Source organism: Heterodontus francisci, chromosome 23 (assembly GCF_036365525.1).
Source record: "Heterodontus francisci isolate sHetFra1 chromosome 23, sHetFra1.hap1, whole genome shotgun sequence".
NCBI lineage: Eukaryota > Metazoa > Chordata > Chondrichthyes > Heterodontiformes > Heterodontidae > Heterodontus > Heterodontus francisci.
The window spans coordinates 47,711,089-47,726,487 of NC_090393.1; the positions used below are offsets into that span (position 1 = coordinate 47,711,089).

The 15,399-nt window shown below is 43.7% G+C and overlaps 1 protein-coding gene across 2 annotated transcripts in view; it reads right to left on the minus strand.

The window, feature by feature from the left end:
- kremen1 (kringle containing transmembrane protein 1) overlaps positions 1–15,399 on the minus strand; it is a 266,840-nt gene that overhangs the window by 226,889 nt on the left and 24,552 nt on the right. For both annotated transcript variants that reach the window (XM_068055195.1, XM_068055196.1), the window contains exon 2: positions 9,837–9,999. In XM_068055195.1, coding sequence (XP_067911296.1) covers positions 9,837–9,999 — 163 coding nt within the window. The remainder of the gene's footprint in view (positions 1–9,836; positions 10,000–15,399) is intronic.

Sequence of the window (15,399 nt, forward strand, 5' to 3'; positions counted from 1 at the left end):
AATATAGTTCCAAGTCACGATGGTGTGTGACTTGGAGGGGAACTTGCAGGTGGTGGTGTTCCCATGCATTTGCTGCCCTTGTCCTTCTAGTTGGTAGAGGTCATGGGTTTGGAAGGTGCTGTCTAAGGAGCCTTGGTGAGTTGCTGCAGTACATCTTGTAGATGGTACACACTGCTGCCACTGTGTGTCGGTGGTGGAGGGAATGAATGTTTGTAGATGGGGTGCCAATCAAGCGGGCTACTTTGTCCTGGATGGTGTCGAGCTTCTTTAGTGTTGTTGGAGCTGCACCCATCCAGGCAAGTGGACAGTATTCCATCACACTCCTGACTTGTGCCTTGTAGATGGTGTGCGCAAGGCCCTGTGCCAACTTGGTGCCGTACTCCTCCATGCTCCTTGACATTGAATGCAGGCTTTCTGGCAGCCTTCCCAGTGCACCAAGCATTTCATCCTGTATGTCCATCAACCTTCCTCTGTTGCCTGGCCCATCAAGTCCTCATCTGTCCTCTGCAGAACTCATGTGCGACCTCATTCTGCAGCGAGTTGGCACCTGTGCTAGCCTTGACCCCTGACCTGCTACAAAAGAAAGAAAGACTTGCATTTATATAGCGTTTTGAGCAAACACCGGATGTCTCAAAGGGTTTTACAGCCAATGAAGTACTTTTGAAGTGTCGTCACTGTTGTAATGTAGGAAACGTTGCAGTGGATTTGCCCACAGCAAGCTCCCACAAACAGCAATGTGATAATGACCAGATAATCTGTTCTTGTGATGTTGACTGAGGGATAAATATTGACCAGGACTCCGGGGATAACTCCCCTGCTCGTCTTCGCAATAGTTCTGTGGGATTTTTCACATCCATCTGGAAGGGTGAATAGGGCCTCGGTTTAACGTCAGATCCAAAAGACAGCACCTCTGACAGTACAGCACTCCCTCAATACTGGACTCAAGTGTCAACCAAATTTGTTGTACTTAAGTCCTGCAGTGGGACTTGAACCCAAAACAGAGGCAATAATGCTACTAACTGAGCCACAGCTAACATGCCTGTGCAGTGCACTAATGCCCAGTGTCTCACCACATTCAGATCCCACCTCAATGATATCCATGAAGATATGTGCAAGGGATGCAGGTGTGAAATCAAGTGATGTTGCTGTGTCTTCATCATCACTCCCTTCTTGGTCTTCCTCCGCTGCCTGGCCAGGTTGCACTGGGGTATCTGATAGGAAATAGGCACATGGATAAATTTATGGGGAGGGGAGGGGAGGGAAGGTAAGAGATGCAATATTTACATCTGGCTTGTAAGCCAGAAAAGATTGCAGGATGAAGAGAAAGTGGGACGTGAGAAGAAGGATTTCATACGAGGATACTATCAACTTCAATGGATTCAGCCCTGCTGCTGGCCACAGTCTCAGCAATGGCCCTTCCACTAATGGCCAACACTGTCTCCTCCATGGAGGTTGCAGGATGCAGGTGCACCTCTCTCCCTCTGGTTAGATTTTGCAGTTAGTGGTTGTGCGCCACCTTCTCCTGTGAGAGAGAGGGAAGTGTGCCAGTGAGTGTCATGCAATATGCTTGATGTGGCTGCCATGGTTGAATAGCTGGCAGTGTGTGCAAGCTGTAAGCAATGTTCCTTCTGAGGTAGGCAATTTGTGGATGTGCAGCAAACTGGAAGCTACCACGCTGGCTGCTCACAAGTTGTCCGGTTTGATTATGGGTGTGCACAGCCTCACAAAACAATTTAAACCTACTGTGCATTTAGATGAACAGGTCACGCATAACAAAAAAAAAAAGATTATTGGCTTTGTGATGTGGGATTGAGGATTGCAACAGTACTAAGTGTCTGAGGATGAACTGAAGCATGAGTTAAATATGAGTCCAGATTGATGGAGATTGTTGGTAGGTGAGTGATGGGAGGGGGTGGTCATTGAGCAGTGGCTGAGGCTAGTGGTGCAGTTAGTAAGATATGACATTTGCAGGTGCAGTCACTGAACTTGATCACTCGTGTGTGGTCATTAAACTTCTTGCGACACTGCATTCAGGTGTTTGGGGCTGCAATCCTGGCCTTGACCTCCAGAGCTATCTGCTCCCACTGCCTCCTGCCCTCCCAATGATACAGGACATCTCTCCTCCTTTCACCTCCTCCACCAAGGCTTGAAATGAGCTATTGTAAAACCTGAACTTGCTCCAACCACAACCACAAGAGGTGCAGGGGCGCTTTAAGCACTGTTAGCGAGTAACAGTTGTGGCCCCCCGCTGGTGTGTGCAGTCAATCAACAGCGCGGAAAGCGTCGGCTTCACACAGAAATCATGATAATGACCAGACAGCAGGAAGCAGCATTACATTGAACTGGTGCAGGTGAATCGCACAGTCCAATGAAGCCCTCAAATCTCTTTGTATTTAGGATGAGACATGTTTAAAAAAGCCTCAATATTCTTTTTGAATGCTTCTAAAATCAATCATTGACATGCTGAGGATTGGAATAATGTGCTGTCATTTGTAGGAAACTTCACTTTCTGGTACTTTAATGAAGATGTTAAAATAAATGGATTAATGTCTTTGCTTAAACATCAGGAGTAATGAAGTCTTGCTTCAATTGTATAGAACCTTGCTTAGACCGCACCTGGGGTACCGTGTGCAGTTTCGGTCCCCTTACCTTAGGAAGGATATTATTGCCATAGAGGGAGTGCAACGAAGGTTCACCAGACTTGTTCCCGGGATGGCGGGACTGTCCTATGAAGAGAGATTGGGGAAACTGGGCCTGTATTCTCTAGATTTTCGAAGAATGAGAGGTGATCTCATTGAAACATACAAAATACTTAAAGGGATAGACAGGGTAGATGCAGGTAAGATGTTTCCCCTGGTTGGGAGTCTAGAACCAGGGGACACAATTTCAAAATAAGGGGGAAGCCACTTAGGACAGAGATGAGGAGAAATTTCTTTACTCAGAGGGTTGTGAATCTTTGGAAATCTCTACCCCAGAGGGCTGTGGAAGCTCAGTCATTGAGTATGTTTACAGCAGAGATTGATAGAAGCCCAATGTTTCAGGTCCGACCTTTCATCAGAACTGGGAAAAGTTAGAAATGTAACAGGTTTTGAGCAAGTGAAAGTCACACCTCATTGCATTTTTGTTTCTTTACTTGTCCCATTGGCCTTGCACCATGACATCTTTTGTCATTTAATCTCTCCTGCATTCCACCCTATCACAGACCTTCCCTTTCATTCTTTTTTCCATCCTCCTCCCTTTTTACTTGCTCAAAGCCTTTTACATTTCTAACTTTTCCCAGTTCTGATGAAAGGTCACAGATCTGAAACAGTGGGAAAGATTTCGCCACGGAATTTGGGAGCCTGACATCAGGAGGAAATGGGGATCCCAAACTCGCATTTACCGGCAGTGGGACCAGCTCAGCAATTTTACCAGAGGCAGCCTTCAAACTGGCCGCCTGCAGGCTCGCCATCCAATTAAGGACAGTGGGCGGGCTCCTTATGCCACTGGCCCAATCACAGCAACCTCCATTTAGCTGGTGGCCTCCCCATTCAGCAGGGGGTTGCTCCGCTGAGGGAAAATGCTGGCGGGCCATAAGAATTGACCCTAATTGGGTCCTTAAATATTTAAATTAACTGCCCGCCTCTGCAGTGTGGGCAGCCGATCCAGGTCCCAGCCCATCACTGGGAAACTTCCCCAGCGGCGAGAATGCATCGGGGTGCTGGCCTGACATGGCTCTCTGCTATATTGCCAGTCTTCCCACCTCCGTTCCCAGTGCTATGGTGCCAGTAAAATTCTGCCGATTAACTCTGTTTCTCCCTCCACCGAAACTGCCAGATCTAAGTATTTCCAGGATTTTCTGTTTTTATGGCGCTGCTGTGTTACAGGAGGTGCCACATTTTGAATGAGGCCTTAAATACAGGCTCCATCTGCCTGTGTAGGGTCCTTTTTCACAGAGCAGGGGAGTCCTCTCAACATTTATCCTTCAACTAACACCACCAAAAACAGGTTAATTTGTCAATATATCTCATTTGCTATTTTGGGACCTTGCTATCTACAAATTGGCTGCTATGTTTGCCTTCATAACAACGCTATCTATACTTGAAAAGTAACTCATTGGCTCGGAAGATCTTTGGGTCATTCTGAAGAGGGGAAAGGCACTTGATGAATTCAAGTCCTTTCTTTCTCAATCACATCATTATTAGTAACTGCTAACAGTAAAAAGTTGAGAACTCTATAATTTCTGCAGCAAAATTAGACACAACAAATATAGTTCAGTCCATTGAGAGAAATAAAGGGAATGAGAGTCTTGGTTAATAAACACTTTGTTGAATATACTTTGTTGTCAGCATTATTGGCGAATTGATCTCCGTGCAGTGAACAGTTCCCCTAAGATTATTGTGTTAGAAATGTTTATTGCTTCCTCTGTTTTGATGTTTTCGTCTTCTAGTGAATCCAACATTGCATTGATTTCCAGTCTATGTGCATAATTTATCATCTCATTAATATTCATGAGTCTCTGCCACAATCAGAGGAAATAAATTGCCTACCTGGGTTCAAAAAAAAGGAATCTAGTTTACTTTTAAGAAAAACAATCTATTGGTACTAGTAACCAGGACAGGATGTAAACTTTAGATATTTAAGTTCAATTTTTAAGGAAATTTTGTGTTGGTCTAATTGAGGGCATTATTTCTGGGACATGGAACGTTCTCTTCTTTCAGGCACCTGGGGCTTGATTTTCGAATCAGTGGTGGGAACCCGACTCCCAGCTCATTTCCGGGTCTCGACACAGCGGCGATATTTTGAAATGGAAAGCCATTAAATGGGCCGACAGAGAGCTCAATGTTGAATTAGTGGCACCCGGCACTGCATGGAAGCAGCAGCCGGCTCTATATTGGAATGCTCCAAGACAGCCAGCAGCCAGGACAGGGCTTGCTGTTGCATTACAGAATGGAGCAGGGTCATCAGTGGGCCGGAAGCATCACTGTGCCTACAAGTGACCAAATGGAAGGAACGTGGCCCGCTCTTTTTGAATTATCCTTCTTTTCACTAACTTTTACCTATCAGAAACAGCACTTTATGGCTCCCTGCAGTATTCCTGTTAGGTGAGCACTAACATGCCCCAGACACTGCCTTCTCCCCATCCCTGGCGATCAAAAATTTCAAATTGCTCCTCGGGAGCCTTCTAATGAGCTCAGCAACAAGCTCAACTACCACTTAATAGGAGGCATGCAGGCCTCCAGCTACCCGCCTCCTCCGCCCCACCCTCCCTTTGAAAATCGCTTCACGTTCTGGAGGGGTCAGGATCCAGCCTTCCGAGAACGTGATTTTTGATGTGTGCCAGGCACCTGTGTTCGCCCCCAAGGCCAACTGAAAATTCAGCCCCATTGTCAGCATCGAACACTCCCAAGTCAGCTACAGCACATACAGTTAGATACATAGCCATGCTCCCTCTGCTTAGCCCTGACAATGGGGTAGATTTTCAATGGAAAAGAAAACTGGCTTTTTTTAAAATGACATTTGCCTGATCTACATCACTAATTTGATGCCTAAGTGGCAATGTTGAAAATCTACCCCAATATATCTCAGCCCCAACCTCAGAATTGCAACCCTTACTGCACCATCGAGACATATTCCATTTCTCATAACAGTTATGCTACGGCCTCTGTGATTGAGATTGTCAATTCGGCAACAATTTTGTGCCCATTGGGAACTGAGTTGAGACTTCCGAAGCTCATCTTACACAGGAGCTTTATGGGGGAGCTTTCATCTCATTAATGTCAGCAGGATTCAAACCCAGGTCCTAAGGGTGAAGAAGAAATATGCAAACCATTGATCCATTCAATCAGCTCACTCATGTCAGCCTATTTCTCAATTGCCAGTATTGCATTCTAATCTATCAATCAAGCATTCAAATTCGCTCTATATCAAAGAATCTAAATAAAGGAAACTATGAAGGTATGAAGCGCGAGTTGGCTATGATAGATTGGGAAATGTTACTTAAAGGGTTGACAGTGGATAGGCAATAGCTAGCATTTAAAGAGTGCATAGATGAATTACAACAATTGTTCATTCCTGTTCTGAAGAAGGGTCACTGACCTGAAATGTTAACTCTGCTTCTCTCTCCACAGATGCTGCCAGACCTGCTGAGTATTTCCAGCGTTTCTTGTTTTTATTTCAGATTTCCAGCATCCTCAGTATTTTGCTTTTATTATATTATTTATAATTGTTCATTCCTGTCTGGCGCAAAAATAAAACAGGAAGGGTGGCTCAACCGTGGCTTACAAAAGAAATTAAGGATAGTATCAGATCCAAGGAGGATAAATATAAAATGGCCAGAACAAGCAGCAAACCTAAGGATTGGGAGCAGCTTAGAATTCAGCAAAGGAGGACAAAGGGATTGATTAAGAAGGGGAAAATAGAGTATGAGAGTAAGCTTGCAGAGAACATAAAAACTGACTGTAAAAACTTCTATAGATATGTGAAGAGAAAAAGATTAGTGAAGACAAATGTGGGTCCCTCACAGTCAGAAACGGGGGAATTTATAATGGGGAACAAAGAAATGACAGACCACTTAAATACGTACTTTGGTTGTCTTCACAAAGGAGGACACAAATTACCTCCCAGACATGTTGGGGAACATAGGGTCTAGTGAGAAGGAGGAATTGTATGAAATCAGTATTAGTAGAAAAATGGTGTTAGGGAAATTGATGGGATTGAAGGCCAATAAATCCCCAGGGCCTGATACTGTACATCCCAGTGTATTTAAGGAAATGGCCCTAGAAATAGTAGATGGTCATTTTTCAAAATTCTATAAACTCTGGAACAGTTCCAACGGATTGGAGGGTAGCTAAAGTAACCCCACTATTTTAAAAAGGAGGTAGAGAGAAAACAAGGAATTATAGACCGGTTAGCCTGACATCAGTAGTGGGGAAAATGCTAGAGTCCGTCATAAAAGATGTAATAACAGAGCACTTGGAAGACAATGGCAGGATCAGACAAAGTCAACATGGATTTACGAAAGGGAAATCATGCTTGACAAATCTACTGGAATTTTTTGAGGATGTAACCAGTAGAATAGATAAGGCGGAACCAGTGGATGTGGTGTATTTGGACTTTCAGAAGATTTTCAATAAGGTCCCACATAAGAGATTAGCGTGCAAAATTAAAGCACATGGGATTGGGGGTAAGGTCCTGACATGGATAGAGAACTGGTTGGCAGACAGGAAACAAAGGGTAGGAATAAATGGGTCTTTTTCCGAGTGGCAGGCAGTGACTAGTGGGGTACCACAGGGATCAGTGCTAGGACCCCAGCTATACACAATATATAATAATGATATAGATGAGGGAATTAAATATAATATATCCAAGTTTGCAGACGACACAAAGCTGGGTGGGAATGTGAACTGTGAGGAGGATGCAGAGAAGCTCCAGTGTGATTTAGACAGGTTGAGTGAGTGGGCAAATACATGGCAGAAGCAGTATAATGTGGATAAATGTGAGGTTATCCACTTTGGTGGCAAAAACAGAAAGGCAGATTATTATCTGAATGCCGATAGATTGGGAAAGGGGGAGGTGCAGTGAGACCTGGGTGTCCTTGTACACCAGTCACTGAAAGTAAGCATGCAGGTGCAGCAGGCAGTTAAGAAGGCAAATGGTATGTTGGCCTTTATAGCGAGAGGATTCAGGTACAGGAGCAAGGATGTCTTGCTGCAATTGTACAAGGCCTTGGTGAGGCCACATCTGGAGTATTGTGTGCAGTTTTGGTCTCCTTATCTGAGGAAGGATGGTCTTGCTATGGAGGGAGTGCAGCAAAGGTTCACCAGACTGATTCCTGGGATGGCAGGACTGACGTATGAAGAGAGATTGGGTCGATTTGGTTGTATTCGCTAGAGTTTAGAAGAATGAGCGGGGATCTCATAGAAACCTACAAAATTCTAACAGGACTGGACAGACTAGATTGAGGAAGGATGTTCCCAATGGTGGGGGAGTCTAGGACCAGGGGTCACAGTCTAAGAATAAGGGGTAGGCCATTTAGGACTAAGATAAGGAGGGATTTCTTCACCAGAGAGTGGTGAAGCTGTGGAATTCTCTACCACAGAAAGCAGTTGAGGCCAAATCATTAAATATATTCAAGAAAGAGTTAGATATAGTTCTTAGGGCTAAAGGGATCAAGGGATATGGGGAGAAAGCAGGAACAGGGTACTGAGTTTGGATGATCAGCCATGATCGTATTGAATGGCGGTGCAGGCTCGAAGGGCCGAATGGCCTACGCCAGCTCCTATTTTTCTATGTTCTTATGTTTCTAAAATTCAAATGTGTAGGCACAAGTCAGAAGAAAGTTTCATATATGAATACATAGCACACGTTGTTCATGTTAATATTTCAGGCATAATGCTTTACCAGTTCAGATGAAGTGTTTGGCCTGAAACATTAACTTGTCACTTCTCTCTGCAGATACTGACATGCCTGCTGAGTGTTTCCAGCATTTTCGGTTCTTGTTTCAGATTTCTGTCAGTTGTTATGACTGAGGCGGATGGAGTGCACTGTTTATTCTAGTTCGACTTCCCACTTACCAATATGGACAATCATAGACTCTATTTTTAGCCCAGAATAAAACACACCAACCAGGTTTCTTTAATAAACAACAAAATTATCAGTTTATTATAAAACAAGTCTTAACCAGTAATGAAGTAAAGCATAAACACACAGATTGAAATATTAAAGTTCCCTTTTTACCTTAGCCCCTCACACTCTCATACACACATACACTTGGGCTGAATACTTGCTCTTTCTTGAAGAAACAGCAAATGAGATATGTTGTGTTCCAAAATTGGCATACTGTCTGGCCTTCGAGTACACGTAGACAGGTCACTGGGATCTTTTAGGACAGTTCTTTTCAGACGGCATTGAGAATTAATTTAGCAGGCTTTTCTTCAAAGACAGGAGATGAGATGAGTTGACACAGTGGACTTCTCAGGGTCTTTTAGAGAGGTGCTGGAAAGCTGAGCTGGGTTGTGGTCTTCTCTCCTTCCTTGGGAATTCTCTTCTCTCCTTGGAAGTTCTCTCCCTTTTTATATAGTTCAGCCCTGATTCAAAACAATTCTAAAGTGAAACTGACAGCAGGAGGTCAACCTTTTGACCTCCGTCAATCTTGACCTGTCACTTTTTGTAAACAACTTCTCCTGGTGTCCAAAATTCTCTGTTGTTTATTGAGCTGGAAATCAGGCGGTTTCCTGGAAAGACTTGTTGTTGTTGCTGGAAGTCAGATGGTTTCCCGGAAAGGCTTGTTTTCCTCACAAGATCTCTCAGTGACCCTTTTAAAAAACATTTCCAGGGACTGTTTTTCAAAGTCAAGTGGCCTTTACATGACCCCCTTTGAAAAGCCCAAAGCTTAACATTTCTTCAATCTTTCAAAAATGAATCCTCAAAAAATATACTTAACAAAACACAGAGGCACTTTCATAACACAGTGCTTTATTTTTAACCTCGTGCTAATCTGGAGCTAATGAAACATCATTTTACAGGAAGCATTTCATCACACAAAGGGTAGTGGAAATCTGGAATTCTCTTCTGCCAAAAAACTGTTGAGACTGGGGGCCAATTGAAAATTTCAAAACTGAGTTTGACAGATTTTTGCCAAGCAAGGGTATTAAGGGATATGGAACTAAGGCAGATAAATTGAGTTAAGATACAGATCAGCCATGATTTAGCTGAATGGTGGAATAGGTGTGAGGGGCAGAAAGGCCTCCTCCTGTTCCCATATTCCTGTTTGTGTAAGGAAACCACACAGATTTTAAAACCTCCACGTACAAAGGGTAAAGGAGCTCAAAGGATTAACACAGACCATCTGTTACCTGCAATAGTTATGATTCCCAAGACCTCCTTCTCCATTGGGGTACTTAAGGGTGTTGTAAGGGTGCTGGAAGGTTTCATTCCAGTGCAAGCAGGGTTTTCCTCCTTGGTGTGAGGTTCGATTCTGGCAGCCTCTGTAGTCGGCACCATTAGCAGTATAGCACTCTGTAAGTGACACAAAGAAGTTCGATAAACTGGTTGCATAAGTTTTTTTGAAAGCTACCTGCTCCAGTTCTGATGCCAGAAATAATGCCAATTTTATTCTGCTTTTGAAAGAGAAGTCCAATTTATTTTTAAAATTTTTGCACAGCGATATTTTAACAGACAGATATTAATTCTTTTTTTAAAAGCCCTTTCTATTTAGGATAGGGCACCACTAATACCTGCCAGACAGCCCTGCTGGCTTAAACCGTCAAATGTTGTCTTGTGATGGAATTCCTGATTTGAATTCACTCCAATGTGTTTTTCTTAAGTAACAGTTCCTTAAGGAGTTAACAGCATTTCCTTCCACTTGGGTCTTTATTTTGCCCACAGAAAAATTGGTAGACCTGGAGAGTCAGAATTCTCCATGCAGCTGACATGTGGTGACAGCCCAGATACTGCTGTTGATACTAAGCATAATGGCAGTGGCAAATTACTTGCCCAGCTGTGGTTTGCCCTTTGAGGATATGGTATATCCAGGGCACTCATTGGAATTAGTATTGCTTTGCTGGTGATGCTGCTAATCTCTCATTGGGTATTTTCACCCTCTTACTCTGCCCTGGTTTTGCCATCCTGGTTATCAAAAGGGAATTGAATACATACTTAAAAAGGAAAAATTAACAAGGTTACGGGAAAGGGCTGGACAGGAGGACTAATTGGACAGCTCTTTCAAAGAGCCAGTACTGGCACAATGGAGCATGCAGTAGGTGACAATTATTCTGGAAACCTTGGCAGGGGGTTGGGGGTTGTAATTAGCCACAATGTTTGGAATGTAGTACAGCACTCATTTAACGTCTATTTCCCAACCCAAAAAAAGATGGCTGAATGAAGGATTGTTTTACTCCGAGCGTTAATTCATTCAATTGGTATAATGTGCCAAGCTGGCGGAATGATACACTTAATGTGCTAGCACCCCTTGTTACATAAAATTTAGACATCACAGCATAGAAACAGACCATTCAGCCCAAATGGTCTGTGCTGGTGTTTATGCTCCTCATGAGCCTGTCACTGTAGTAATATGAATATATTGAAACAGCAAAATGTCACTCAGTGGAATACACGTCGCTGGGCAGGCTGAAATGAAAAAGCTAGAGTTTTCATTTAAAGGTGAGCTCCTGTAAATTTTCTTTTCACAATCTCGGTTCTCGTGCATTGTGCTCCACTAGCACCGCATTTGAGAGAGGAGGATTGCTAAGTGGTCAAAGTCAGCATGGCCCTTAATGTGATCTGTTGGACTCCTTCCAGGCTAGCAGAGAGCATCTGCAGTTTTCTGGCCACAGATGTATCAAGGAGGTCACATTATTCAGCTCTGCACATTGTCCACTGGCCAACAGCAATGAGGAAGCAACACAGGACTGCTGGTTGCCACAGAATCCATATTGCATTTGGGCCCCATTCTGTGCCCCATTCTGTGCCCTGCGTGACCCAAAAGGAACTTTTTTTAAGCTCAGTGTGTACATGGCATGTGGCCGCCAGCACAGAATCACACAGCTCAATCCGAGCCTCTCCCAAAGCATTCACAATGCCTCCACCTTTAATTGAATGGGAACAATGAGAGGAAGGAGAATTCCAGGAAGACCAATGTTACTCGATGAAACAATGGCTCATGACTCCCATGCACAAGCCACCAGCAGAAGCAAAATGCAGGTACAAAGATACTCATGCGACAATCCGAGTTATTAAACTGGTATCTTGAAGTAATGCTTCTATGTTACACCAGTTGGAGGCAGCCTTACAGAGCAACTCCAACCGTCTCCAGAATAATTCACATTGGCTGCATGCTCTGTGCTGCAAAAAGGCTTTAGCACTCATCTTTATAGAATCATACAGCACAGAAGGTGGCCATTCAGTTCATCGTGTCTGTGCTGACTCTTTGAAAGGGCTATCCAATAAGTGCCACTCTTCCCCATTCGTTCCCCAAATACTTCCAGATTTTTCCTGTTCAAGTATATATGCAATTCCCTTTTGACAACCTGGATAGTAAAGCCAGGGATGACTATGAGGGTGAAAAACCAAAGAGGAATTAGCAACATCATCAGAAATACTTTATAATCCACATGCCTTCCAATGAGTGTTATGGTTACACCATTTCCTAAAGGGGCAGACCACATCTCCGCAAGTACTTATGGCCAAACCACCTTGTCCTACCCTTTCATTTTTTTCAAATACCATATCTAATGCTGGGGTATATTGTAACCAACAATAAATAAATACTCAGCACATTGTTCAAGTGCACTGATTTCCTCTATTACTTCGTGTGCCAATGATGGCAGCATGAATTGGCACAGTATTGGCTGTTGGTGTCTGTACTTTGCCTCGTAAGTGTGACTGCTAAACCAACACGTCTTCTAAGGTATTCACTAGCGGAAGGAGTCAAGGGCTGCCTGGCTTTAGGGTCTCACTGTCCGCCCGCTGGGACTTGGGCCTGGGGCCTGAGACCTCCTTGGGGTGTGCATTGCGAGTAGCCAGCGAGGTCATGTGAATCAACCATGTCAGGACTGTGGTGGCTGACTGGTGCTGCCTGTGTTCTGGAACTGCCCATGCCGAAGAGGCAGAAAATTGGCAGGTTTCCAACTTTTGATCACTCTCCAGTGATCCCTGCTGGAAGTGTGTCTGGCCATTGGTTAAGGATAAGATTGGTTGTGACTGTAATGCTTCCTGTAGTCAAATAGCTTCCAATGCCCATGGCCAAGGCTTGGCCAAGGCTTCCACATGAATAATAATGGTCACTTTGACAAGGTACTGAGGGCACCCTGCATCCATGAAGCAATGCTCCAGCAAGGAATCAACATCTTCAGGAGAGGAGAGCTGAAACCTTGGCTAAAAGGAAATGGTACACAAGAAATAGTGATAGTTATGATGGAAATTTTATTTTTATAGCTGTTAGCTTTAAATGCAGCCAGTCAGTCAAATTAAATAGAAAGTCTAGAACCTATTGCTTCCATATCTACTAATAACTGTGCATGGGGATTTAATTTTCTCTGTGCGCTATGTTTATCACATCAGTTACCATATCAGCTTTTCTGTTAAATTCACGTCTGCGCTTTTTAACACAGTTAAACACAGTTGTTAACCCGTGATTAATACACTCTACATTGATTCCTGCCTGCTATTTTTGCACTGACATTAAGCTGTTTGGAGATAACAAGTGCATTAAATAAATGCAGACAGCAATTTAACACAAACGTGTTAACCAGCGAGCTAACAATAGTATGCAAATGAAATTAAATCCCTATGTAATTCAGCACTTATTGGCTTTCCAGTTTCTAATAAAGAAAAATATATAGGAACCAATAATGCTGAAGGTATTGCCATTCTTTCCTGGCTTATTGCTACAGCATGAACGATTCCATCATCCGGTGCTCCCAGTGAGCGGCAGCGCTCGGAGGGAGCCCAACCCGAGATATCAAGGACACACAGCTGCAATTTCCCAGGAAACGCTTCTCCCAGCATCACACCCTGCTGAGCCGCCAATCGTGGATACACTTTAGGGGTAATTTTGGCCTTGTGCGGTAGTGAGTCAGCAGACCACTTTACATCTCTCCCCATTTCATTTCTTCGTATCCCTCCTGATATGTAATGGAAATAAAAATTGTGAGAACTGTGATGCCGGGCCGCCAGTTCACTATCACCCATTTTGTACCATCGTGCACAGTCAAAATGGCCCCTGTTGGGGGAGGGGCTCACTCTAAAATAAAACTAACATGCAGGATCTTTAAAAAAAACTAAGGCTCTTCTACTTCTGTCATCCTTTTGATTACCTAATTTAAAAAGGTCTCAATCTTGATAATTTCAATTCACTCAGCAGCCATAGCCTTTTGAGGGAACAGAATGCCGCATCACGCCTTGTGTGAAAAAGTGCTTCCTGATTTCAATGTTGAATGGGCTGACTCTAATTTCAAGATTGTGCCCCCTTATTCTGGATTCCCTCGCCCGAGGAAATAGTTCCTCTGAATCTGACGTATCAAATTCTTTTTATCATTTTAAATACCTCAATTTGATCATCCCTCAATCTGCTATACTTGGGCAAATACAACCTGCAACATGTTGTATGGCTCAGTAGATTTTTTAAATCAGTTGTCCGAACAACATCACCAAGGGCCACTGGAACGTGAGAGCAGGAGTAGGCCATTCAGCCCCTCAAAACTGTTCCACCATTCAATTAGATCATGGGGTGATCTTCACCTCAAACCCCATTACCCATCTTACCTCCACATCCCTTGATACCCTGGCCTAATAGAAATCTATTCATCTCAGTTTTGAAAGCACCAATTGTTACACTGCAAAAGAGTAGCAATGAAATTCAAGTGAAGAATAAAATTTAAAATTGCATGTTACAATTTCAGAACTATTTACGACATGTGACTTTTTAAAAGGGTACGGATCTTACTGATGCAAATCTAACCAAAGCAGATGGGGTTAAAGTCTCCTCTCTCTGCTAGCTGTTAAAACACTCTGTGAAATGAGTACAGGCAGTCTCAACCCAGTTTCGACTCAGTGCAAGTCTGAACCTCAAAACTGGTCATAATGCAACACTAATTGGCGTTAAACGGACAGTCTCACTCCAAGGTTAGACAGCTGCCTGGTGCTGGAAATGTCACATTAGATGGAAGTGTTCTCTGTGGAGCTGAGAGCAGAAGCACTCTGTGAATGACTGTTAAAATTGGAAAACCCATTCCCAGCACTGGCACCCCTCTGAGTGTACTGAGGACCAATCACATCAGAAATACAAAAAGATGATGTATTTAAAGGGTCAGTGTCACCACACCATGCCAGAGACTTTTCCATGTTTATACACAGAGAAGCTTCTGCATGTTTATTATTTATAAATGAAAGTTACATTGAAAACTTCACACCAGAGACGTTAACAACATCTGCGCACAGCAAACTTACTGCAGTGCCAAATATGAAAACTCTGTAGTTGGCTTTTGAGAACTGACTATTCCCATCTCCGAGCCTGGTTAAAAGGTCTCCAATACTGTGAGCATGCCCCTTTAAGTTGGCGATTTCCAAAGTCATTCCTAAGATGGGGGTGGGGAGGGGAAAGGGGTGGCTGAGCCACGGAGCAATGAAGCCGTCACTGCCCACATTTGATGGAAGGCTGTAGGCCAATGCTTTGGCCTGCTTTCTAATCTGCATAATAAGCTCCAAGTTTTTTTTGTTAATTTTAAATGGTGGCATCCTGCCCATCTTGCTGCATGGGTGCACATCATCCCTTGCCAGTCTGAAGCACCGTACAAATCCTGTGACAAAGGCGGCAGAGAGTTTTGGGACTTCATATGCGTAGGCTCCCAGCTGGAGGAGGAAGATGCCAGAATAGGGAATTGAAAGTTCATTTAGCCGAGGGGGAGAAGCTCGCATCCA